The sequence below is a fragment of the Hemibagrus wyckioides genome, linkage group LG27 (genome assembly GCF_019097595.1).
Source record: "Hemibagrus wyckioides isolate EC202008001 linkage group LG27, SWU_Hwy_1.0, whole genome shotgun sequence".
Lineage (NCBI taxonomy): Eukaryota > Metazoa > Chordata > Actinopteri > Siluriformes > Bagridae > Hemibagrus > Hemibagrus wyckioides.
This window is the reverse complement of record NC_080736.1, coordinates 2751471-2762500: the sequence shown is the minus strand read 5'-3', so window position 1 is coordinate 2762500 and position 11030 is coordinate 2751471. Positions and strand designations below refer to the sequence as shown.

General features: G+C 44.1%; 1 protein-coding gene across 2 annotated transcripts in view; it reads left to right on the top strand.

Annotated features, from left to right (window-relative positions):
- lrp3 (low density lipoprotein receptor-related protein 3) overlaps positions 1 to 6561 on the top strand; it is a 16922-nt gene extending 10361 nt beyond the window's left edge. Inside the window, exons 7-9 of one of the 2 annotated variants that reach the window (XR_009203855.1) lie at positions 535 to 667; positions 3361 to 5048; positions 5171 to 6561. Coding sequence is in view for 1 of the 2 variants with exons in the window: in XM_058382441.1 (XP_058238424.1) it covers positions 535 to 667; positions 3361 to 4164 (937 nt within the window). In the remaining variant the exon portion in view is untranslated. Of the gene's footprint in view, positions 1 to 534; positions 668 to 3360 lie in introns of both variants that reach the window. The other variant, XM_058382441.1, reaches the window with a different exon arrangement.
- Positions 6562 to 11030: the final 4469 nt, after the last annotated feature.

Here is an 11030-nt window from a genome sequence, read left to right as displayed (position 1 = left end):
TGGGATATATTAGGCAGCAAGTGAACATTTTGTCCTCAAAGTTGATGTTAGAAGCAGGAAAAATGGGCAAGCGTAAGGATTTGAGCGAGTTTGACCAAAAGGGCCAGATTGTGATGGCTAGACCACTGGATCAGAGCATCTCCAAAACTGCAGCTCTTGTGGGGTGTTCCCGGTCTGCAGTGGTCAGTATCTATCAAAAGTGGTCCAAGGAAGGAACAGTGGTGAACCGGTGACAGGGTCATGGACGGCCAAGACTCATTGATGCACGTGGGGAGAGAAGGCTGACCCGTGTGATCCGATCCAACAGACGAGCTACTGTTGCTCAAATTGCTGAAGAAGTTAATGCTGGTTCTGATAGAAAGGGGTCAGAATACACAGTGCAGGACGGGTCAGGGCTGTTTTGGCAGCGAAAGGGGAACCAACAATATGAGGCCGGTGGGCATTAATGTTATGGCTGGTCAGTGTATTAACACTCCTGAATGTGATGGTTTTGGAGGATGGAGCACTTCATGATCTTTCTGTTTATTTCCACAGTGCTTTTGAAACCCAGATGACGCAGCTGGAGGCGGAGTTTGTTCAGAGAGAAGCTCCGCCCTCCTACGGTCAGCTGATTGCTCAGGGTCTCATCCCACCTGTGGAGGATTTTCCTGCTTATAATCCTGCTCAGGTTAATAACACACACACACACACACACACACACACACACAAGTAGTTAAACTATGCTATATTAAACTTTTTTTTTTTTTTAATGGAGAAATGTTCAAATGAAATAATATTAAATACGGCAATTAATGTTATAATTATTTAGTCAAAATGTTTGATTTATGCTTAAAAAATTATTATATTATATTTTAAATATGTTTCAAAACTACTGAAGCAAATATGTACATTTAAAAAAAAAAGCCTGATAATAAAGCTAAAATAAAAAAATATTTATTTATTTTATTTATTTAGTCATTTATTTATGCTAATATATTATTAGTAATTTATTTATTGATTGATTTTTTTTTTTTTAAAATGGCTTTATGTATGAATTAGTGCTTGGACCCCTTGCTTGCTTTTTGTAGGTGTGTATTTAAATTAATACACAGTAAAAAATTAAGTAATGAGTGAGTGTGGTCAGAGGAATCAGTGGTCAGGAGTACGCAGGTGAAGATACTGTAGATTTTATTTTCTGTAAGTGGCTCTGTGTGTCGGTGTAGAGGGTGTTTGATTCAAAAAATAATTTAAAAATACCAGAAATATTTTCAGATATTGATGTTACAGTGCACTGTTTTAGCATCTTGATTTTATTAAAAAGACGACCTTCAGCAATGCCATGTGTTCTTTAAATAACACACACACACACACACACACACACACACTGTTCCTCTGCCATCATACTAGCATGTACAAAATCCACAGCAGATTTGAGAGAGAGAGAGAGAGTGCTAGAGAGCGAGGGAGGGAGGGAGAGAGAGAGAGAGAGAGAGAGAGAGAGAGAGAGAGAGGGAGGGAGGAAGAGAAAGCGCTAGAGAGAGATAGGAAGAGAGCGAGCGCGCGCGAGAGAGAGAGAGAGGGAGGAAGAGAGAGAGAGAGAGAGAGAGAGAGAGGAAGAGAGCGCGCTAGAGAGAGAGAGAGAGAGAGAGAGTGCTGGGGGGAGAGAGAGAGAGAGAGAGTGCTGGGGAGAGAGAGAGACAGAGCTAGAGAGCAAGCGAGAGAGAGTGAGAGAGAGAGGGAGAGAAGGTGGTGAAGGTCACAGTAAGTGTGTAATCTAACAGCAGTGAAGTCTTATTCAGCCGTCAGCCGAGTCAGAGCCAGACGGCTTTTATTACCTCCAAAACGCCTCGGGAGTGAAAATTCTCCTCACTGACTGATTGCATTTGAGATGAAGAGGCAGAGACGGTCTCTATGGAAACGAATCGCCTGTTGATTGACAGGTCTGCTTAGTGGACACGCCCTTATTTTTGACTCTTAGGAACAAAATCACAGTTTCACAAAGCGTCTGTGAGGAGCGTGATCGCTCGGATCGTTCTGAAAAGGAGCAGTTCAGTACTTCGTAGCGCTCATGCTCATATCAGAGTGGAGCAGTGAGAAGATCTCTCTCGGGATAATTAGCGCTCTACAGAGCTTCATGTGGACTTCCAGTTCTCACTCAGACGCTTTCGCTTGCCCAGACTTGTTTGAGTTTTTTTTTTTTTTATGGTACAGTCTTTTTAACAAGGTCTCATGTGCTACAGCTGCTGCTTGTTAATGTCCTCCAGCCATGCTGTATTATTTAGAGTTTAGAGTTTCAAACTCGCTGTGTTTCTACATCCTGAATAAACTCCACACAGTTTGGAGATTCAGAACTAACTGACCGAACAGTGGCCAAGAAATGCACAATAACAGATCCAAAAACACAAGGACAATTCAGACAAAGCAGAAAAGGTAGGTATAGTTTGTGAATGGAATTCTTTCCTCTGATTGGACGAGACATTGGTCACTCAGGATCTACAGGAAGTCCAGCAGTAGAAAGTGGATTGGTGTGTGTATGAACACAGCTCTGCTCTTATAGCGCTCCTTACATCCTTTAATCTGGAATAGTTTGGTCTTCAGAACATTCCTGTGTTCTTCAGGTGTGTTTTTAGAGATAAACTAATCTTTACTCCATGATACACCATCAGTATATCCAACATCACACCATATGAACCTCCTTCATCAGAGTAGGGCTGAATGAATTTTATTTTCTTATTAATATAAATATATATGTTTGTTATTTTCTTTAAAAGATTTAAAGTCGCATTATTGAAAAAAATGGTTTAAAGTGAAGGCAGAACTCCACACATGTACAAGAAATAAAGTTAGATACACAATTTCCTACTTCCTGTAGATCCTGAGTGACAGATGTCTCGTCCAATCAGAGGGAAGAATTCTATTCACACACTATACCTTCCTTTTCCTCTTTGTCTGAATTCTCCTCGTGTTTACGGATTTGTTATTGTGTTTTGCACTTCTCAGCCACCTACATTTAACAGAGCAGCAGTCAGCAGTCAGTGGTCAGGCTTCATGCTTCTATATTCGTCATATCCAAGTTACACACGTGTGAAGTAATGCTGCGAAGAGTTACAGCGCCAAACCAGTGGTGTCTCACATAAATACAGTACGTTTTGAACTCAAGTGGTGTATAAATCGTGTAGTGGACTGTAGTTTATACGTTTTAGACACTGCTGTATCATGTCAGGATATAAAAAAGGCCACACCCACAAGTGGCAACAGTAGCAATGGAGTCATGCCCACTGGAGAAAATACTACTAAGGGATACCAGTGACTTCGTACTATCGTAGGGAAAAATGTCCACGTGTAGTATTCATCTCACGTTATCATGTGTCTCTGTTTCAGGTGTCCGTCCTTCACAGTCTCCGCTCGGCCATGCGGAGACAGATGAGGCGCCATTCTTCCCGCCGCATGGCGTCACGCCGCAGACTGGGCCGCCTTTGGAGTCGTCTGTTCCAGCGAGGGAATCGGCTGCGTGGTCATATCCTCCTTCTTACCCCACCCGGACGCACACACTCTCCCTCTCAGACACACCCTCTGCCGTCCGGTCACGCACACCTCGGCTCTCGGACTGGGAGCAGCAGCCACTGTGGTGTAGATGGGCAGAGCGGCGAGTGGGTGGACCTGCAGGCTCACGCCGAGGCTCTGTGCTTAGCCGAAAGCGGTTCGCCGGCGTCATCCCCCACATCCCCAGCCCTGCCGCGTTCCACCTCAGACACGCTGGAGGACGAAGACGACGAGAACGACGACGAAGACCGTAACCCAGCGTCAGATCGTAGGCCCAGAGACGAGCGACGATCACGTGGAGCTCCGCGACGACCCTCGCGCCTACCGTTTCCATCACGAGCGTCCAGGAGGGTCGTCCAGGGACTCGCCACCGAACTGGGAGCTGCTCCAGTAACACGCTACTCCGTACTGGGAATCTCTCCTCTGTCCACGCCGGATTCTCTGACGTCATCCAGCAGCCAGAACGAAGAAGACGTGAATTCACCGACACACACAGACATCTGCTCAAACACTCGTACTGAGCCACACGCTGACCACAACACACACTCAGCACTTAGAGATAAAAGTGTGAAGAGAAACAGGATGCAGAGCGGACACCCGAGCAGTGACGAAGATGAGGACGACGTTCTGTTCATGCGCTAAAGGGCCTTCATCCTCTTTCAAACTTTTTACATTAGCAGAAACCTTGCTCTCAGAGTGTGTGGGAAAAGTTTACCGATGACTGTACATCACGGATCACGTCCATCATGACATCATGTTTATTATATAAATAACACTGTAGACTGAATCTGTTTATATTTTGCAAACAGAAATAATTGTAAGGAGTCGAGTGTGTGTGGGCGTGGCCAGGGTTTCACTGTGGAATGTGGGCGGGGTCAGTTTTTACAGGAGAGTTTGGGCGGTCATGGTCATGGCTTTTACAGGAGTATGTAGGTGTGGTCACAGACCATGCAGGAAAATGTGGGTGTGGTCATTGTTTCAGAAGACACATGAGGGGGCATGGACATTGTTTCTGTGGGTGTGATCACAGTTTCAGCAAAAACATGGGGGTGTGGTCAGTCTTTCTACAAGAACATGTGGGTGTGGTCATTGTTTTTTCAGGGACATGTGGGTGTGGTCATTATTTCATTAGGGACAAGTGGGCATGCTTATTGCTTCTGCAGGAGCATTTGAGCATGGTCACAAAGACAGGGATGTGGTCATTGTGTCTGTACAAGTATGTGGGTGTGGTCACAGTTTCTACACAGATGTGGGTGTGGTCATTGTTTCTATAGATGCAGGTGGGTGTGGTCACAGTTTCTACACAGACATGTGAGTGTGGTCCTTGTTTGTATAGATGCAGGTGGGTGTGGTCACAGTTTCTACACAGAAATGTGGGTGTGGTCATTGTTTCTATAGATGCAGGTGGGTGTGGTCACAGTTTCTACACAGAAATGTGGGTGTGGTCATTGTTTCTACAGATGCAGGTGGGTGTGGTCAGTTTCTACACAGACACATGGATGTGATTATTGTTTCTATAGATGCAGGTGGGTGTGGCCCCAATTTCTTCACAGATGTGCAAGGGGTTATTGTTTCTACAGATGCAGGTGGGCGTGGTCACAGTTTCTACACAAACATGTGGGTGTGGTTATTGTTTCTACAGATGTAGGTGGGTGTGGCCACAGTTTCTACACAGACAAGTGGGTGTGGTTATTGTTTCTATAGATACAGGTGGGTGTGGTCACAGTTTCTCCACAGACATGTGGGAGTGGTTATTGTTTCTATAGATGCAGGTGGGTGTGGCCATAATTTCTACAGATGCAGGTAGGTGTGGGTACAGTTTCTACACAGACATGTGGGTGTGGTTGTTGCTTCTGCAGGGACGTCTGAATCTGGTTCAAGTTTCTTTAAAGAGCATGTGGGTGTGTAGAGGGCGGGATCAGAGTCTCTACAGAAGCATGTGGGCGTGGTTACTGTATCTATAGTATTTGCATCAATTCTCAACCCAGAAGCGGAGTGTGGGATGAACGTGAACGCTCGTAAATCTAATAAAATACGCACATTTTTTAAAATTCTGCTTCACAAATTATTACCAGTGGAGTATTTATTCTCATTAGAAGTGTTTGTTCCCTGTAGTTATTTTTTAGGATTCTGCGTGCCGGAAGTGATGTTTCAGGACCGAACTTTTTGCGCAAAATGGTCACTCATGGTCAGGATTGTTGTGTCAGGCTCTCTGTAGAGGAGCAGAGATCTCAGGGACATGTGGTGTGTGTGTGATGGTTCCTGGAGGAACCTTACATTATATTTCTATCCATATTTGTTTGTGATCAGTATGTAGGCCTGAATGAAAGCTTTTTAAGTTCTCTGTAAGCAGCGGATAAATCCTTGGAAGGAAAAATGGGACCTGAGCGCGCGCGCGCGCACACACACACACACACACACACACACACTCGTACACTGTGTGATGAGGTTTGTTCTACCACAACGCAAGCTGCTTGAGAGAACGCAGTGTGATGAGAAGACAAGATGAACGATTTTGTTAACAGATAATGAGTAAAAGATGAAAAAAATCCGGATCTGTTATGATCAGGAGCGGTGTAGATCCGATTCCTCTGGGATTTGACTCGATTCCATCGGGAAATGTTGAGCAGTAAGGGAGTGTGAGAGGAACAGCTTTCAGTTCTGTTTATTCCGGGTTGGTTATTTTACACACATGTTGATGATCTGATGCTCAAATTTAATCTCTATAAATTATTTTGAATGTTCGGGTTAAAACATCGCACCATTTGTGGGCGGAGCCAGAGAGCTGCTTTTAATGCTTATTGGTCTATTTTTTTTTTCTTGTACTAATTTTATGTGTCTCTTTTTTGCTGTTAAATCTCAGTCAGATAAAGTGCCAATACAGAGAGAATGATCCGAATAAAACCGCTGAACGTTTCATGTGCCATCGGGAGAAATTGTGCGTTTTCGGAAAACTGCTGCTAAAGTTGCGCAAGAGAAAAGATCTACGTCATGGGTTTTTTTTCTTTTGGCTCTCAAATGTAGATTGTATTCAAGAAATGTAAATAAAAACATTTCTTCAAAAGCTTTTTAAAGAGTTTTGAGTTTTTTTCTGACTTATTAGTGGTGCTTGCTATGCAAAGGCACACTATTACTATTCCTCAGACTTCTTATTCTTCTTCCGTTCTTATTCTCTTTATGATGTTATTGTTCATACTTCTGGCTAATAAGTATGTCAGTGCTTTCATTAAAAACAACAAAAAAAACACTGTTTGAAAACATCGGGTGCTATGTAGATGAAGTCCATAATTATTGGCACCCATTGTACTCACTAAAGTCACAATGATTCAAATTCACCACTCAAGTAACCAGAAAATAATTACTTATATTTAAAATATAAAAATATTATCCAGAGCTTCCAACATTTTTGAAACCCTTAAGTAATTTTCTAAAATTAAAGCTAGAACAATTATCTTTTTTTAAGTTGCTTTTAGTATTTGGAAAATTCCACATGTGTAAAAAAACAACAAAAAATATTTATATAAAACTATATTTATTATATAAATATTTATATAATTTTACACGTTATATAATAAATATATTTTATAGACAGGGGTTGGACAATGAAACTGAAACACTGGCCAATTTAGTGTTGGAGGTTTCATGGCTAAATTTGACCAGCCTGGTGGCCAATCTTCATTGATTGCACATTCCACCAGTAAGAGCAGAGTGTGAAGGTTTAATTAGCAGAGTAATAGCACAGTTTTGCTTAAAATATTGCAATGCACACAACATTATGGGAGACGTATCAGAGTTCAAAAGAGGACAAATTGTTGGTGCACGTCTCGCTGGCGCATCTGTGACTAAGACAGCAAGTCTTTGTGATGTATCAAGAGCCACGGTATCCAGGGTAATGTCAGCATACCACCAAGAAGGACGAACCACATCCAACAGGAGTAACTGTGGACGCAAGAGGAAGCTGTCTGAAAGGGATGTCCGGGTGCTAACCCGGATTGTATCCAAAAACATAAAACCACAGCTGCCCAACTCACTGCAGAATTAAATGTGCACCTCAACTCTCCTGTTTCCACCAAAACTGTCCGTCGGGAGCTCCACAGGGTCAATGTACATGGCCGGGCTGCTATAGCCAAACCTTTGGTCACTCGTGCCAATGCCAAACATCGGTTTCAATGGTGCCAGCAGCGAAAATCTTGGGCTGTGGACAATGTGAAACATGTATTGTTCTCTGATGAGTCCACCTTCACTGTCTTTCCCACATCTGGGAGAGTTACGGTGTTGAGAAGCCCCAAAGAAGCGTAACACCCAGACTGTTGTATGCCCAGAGTGAAGCATGGGGGTGGATCAGTGATGGTTTGGGCTGAAAGTGAAGTTGAACATCTCCCATGGCCTGCACAGTCACCAGATCTAAATATTATTGAGCCACTTTGGGGTGTTTTGGAGGAGCGAGTCAGGAAACGTTTTCCTCCACCAGCATCACGTAGTGACCTGGCCACACTGAATGGCTCAAAATCCCTCTGGCCACTGTGCAGGACTTGTATCTGTCATTCCCAAGACAAATTGATGCTGTATTGGCCGCAAAAGGAGGCCCTACACCATACTAATGAATTATTGTGGTCTAAAACCAGGCGTTTCAGTTTCATTGTCCAACCCCTGTATATACACTATATTGCCAAAAGTATTCGCTCACCTGCCTTGACTCGCATATGAACTTAATTGACATCCCATTCCTAATCCATAGGGTTCAATATGATGTCGGTCCACCCTTTGCAGCTATAACAGCTTCAACTCTTCTGGGAAGGCTGTCCACAAGGTTTAGGAGTGTGTTTATGGGAATTTTTGACCATTCTTCCAGAAGCGCATTTGTGAGGTCACACACTGATGTTGGACGAGAAGGCCTGGCTCTCAGTCTCCGCTCTAATTCATCCCAAAGGTGTTCTATCGGGTTGAGGTCAGGACTCTGTGCAGGCCAGTCAAGTTCCTCCACACCAGACTCTGTCATCCATGTCTTTATGGACCTTGCTTTGGTCACTGGTGCACAGTCATGTTGGAAGAGGAAGGGGCCAGCTCCAAACTGTTCCCACAAAGTTGGGAGCATGGAATTGTCCAAAATGTCTTGGTATGCTGAAGCATTCAGAGTTCCTTTCACTGGAACTAAGGGGCCAAGCCCAGCTCCTGAAAAACAACCCCACACCATAATTCCACCAAACTTTACACTTGGCACAATGCAGTAAGACAAGTACCGTTCTCCTGGCAACCTCCAAACCCAGACTCGTCCATCAGATTGCCAGACGGAGAAGCGCGATTGATCACTCCAGAGAACGCGTCTCCACTGCTCTAGAGTCCAGTGGCGGCGTGCTTTACACCACTGCATTCGACGCTTTGCATTGCACTTGGTGATGTATGGCTTGGATGCAGCTGCTCGGCCATGGAAACCCATTCCATGAAGCTCTCTGCGCACTGTTCTTGAGCTAATCTGAAGGCCACATGAAGTTTGGAGGTCTGTAGCGATTGACTCTGCAGAAAGTTGGCGACCTCTTCGCACTATGCGCCTCAGCATCCGCTGACCCCGCTCCGTCAGTTTACGTGGCCTACCACTTCGTGGCTGAGTTGCTGTCGTTCCCAAACACTTCCACGTTCTTATAATACAGCTGACAGTTGACTGTGGAATATTTAGGAGCGAGGAAATTTCACGACTGGATTTGTTGCACAGGTGGCATCCTATCACAGTTCCACGCTGGAATTCACTGAGCTCCTGAGAGCGACCCATTCTTTCACAAATGTTTGTAAAAACAGTCTGCATGCCTAGGTGCTTGATTTTATACACCTGTGGCCATGGAAGTGATTGGAACACCTGATTCTGATTATTTGGATGGGTGAGCGAATACTTTTGGCAATATAGTGTATATTATATATATAAAGAGATGTACGTTATTAGCATAACAGTATTTTTTTTTTTAAAGAAATGTTCAGAACTTTAATTCTTGCTGTCAAAACAGCCCTGACCCGTCCTACACTGTGTATTCTGACCCCTTTCTATCAGAACCAGCATTAACTTCTTCAGCAATTTGATCAACAGTAGCTCGTCTGTTGGATCGGATCACACGGGTCAGCCTTCTCTCCCCACGTGCATCAATGAGCCTCGGTCGCCCATGACCCTGTCTCCGGTTCACCACTGTTCCTTCCTTGGACTACTTTTGATAGATACTGACCACTGCAGACCAGGAACACCCCACAAGAGCTGCAGTTTTGGAGATGCTCTGATCCAGTGGTCTAGCCATCACAATCTGGCCCTTGGTCAAACTCGCTCAAATCCTTACGCTTGTCCATTTTTCCTGCTTCTAACATCAACTTTGAGGACAAAATGTTCACTTGCTGCCTAATATATCCCACCCACTAACAGGTGCCATGATGAGGAGATACTCAGTCTTCTTCACTTCACCTCTCAGTGGTCAGAGTGTTATACCTGATTACACAGGTGTAATTTAGTCTTGTTAAGATAAGAAATATGATGTCACTTCATGATTCAGAGAAACTAGTTCATGCTTTTGTTACCTCTAGGTTGGATTATTGTAATGCCTTACTGTCTGGATGTTCCAGTAGGAGCATAAACAAGCTCCAGTTAGTCCAGAATGCAGCAGCTAGAGTCCTAACTAGAACAAGAAGATATGAACACATCACTCCTATTTTAGCTACACTACATTGGCTCCCAGTCAAATTTTGCATTGATTATAAAATACTGTTACTAACCTTTAAAGCACTAAATGGTCTCGCGCCGCAGTACCTGAGCGATCTTTTAGTCTTTTATGATCCACCACACCTACTCCAATCAAAGGGTGCTGGTTACTTGGTAGTACCTCAAGTAGCAAAGGCTACAGCAGGGGGCGGAGCTTTCTCTTTCAAAGCCCCACAGTTATGGAACAGCCTTCCAATTAGTGTTGGGGATTCAGACACAGTCTCAATGTTTACGTCTAGGCTGAAGACACATTTATTTAGTCAAACTTTTAATATATAGTTCTTAGGTAAAGGAGCAGATCTGGAAGGTTCATGGGCATAGAGTGTTTGGTGTACTGGGATGTTCGGATGCTGTCATCTTACCACCCTCACATGGTCACTCAGGTTTGCTGACTGTGAAGTGGTTGGACGCTTTATGTCCCGGGAAGCCTTCATGTCTGTCACCTTCTGGCTCTCCCTATTAGTTATGCTGTCATAGCTAGTATTGCCGGAGTCCCTGCCTGCACTTTTCCACATAATCTACATTGTCTTAAACATCACATGATCAGAATCATACTTAATATCTTTCTCTTTCTCTCTCTACCTTCTCTGTGGAGCTATACACCCCACTCCTGAGCTCCCAGTGTTTGCCAGTTCTAGTGTGACCACTGCCCTACCCCTGGTCGGAGTCTCACCGCTTGATGGTGCCCACTGATGCTGTGGATGGATCTGTGTGGACCAGGAGACAGCCATGGACAGAGCCACTTGGGGACTTTCATACAGTTACAGATCTGCCA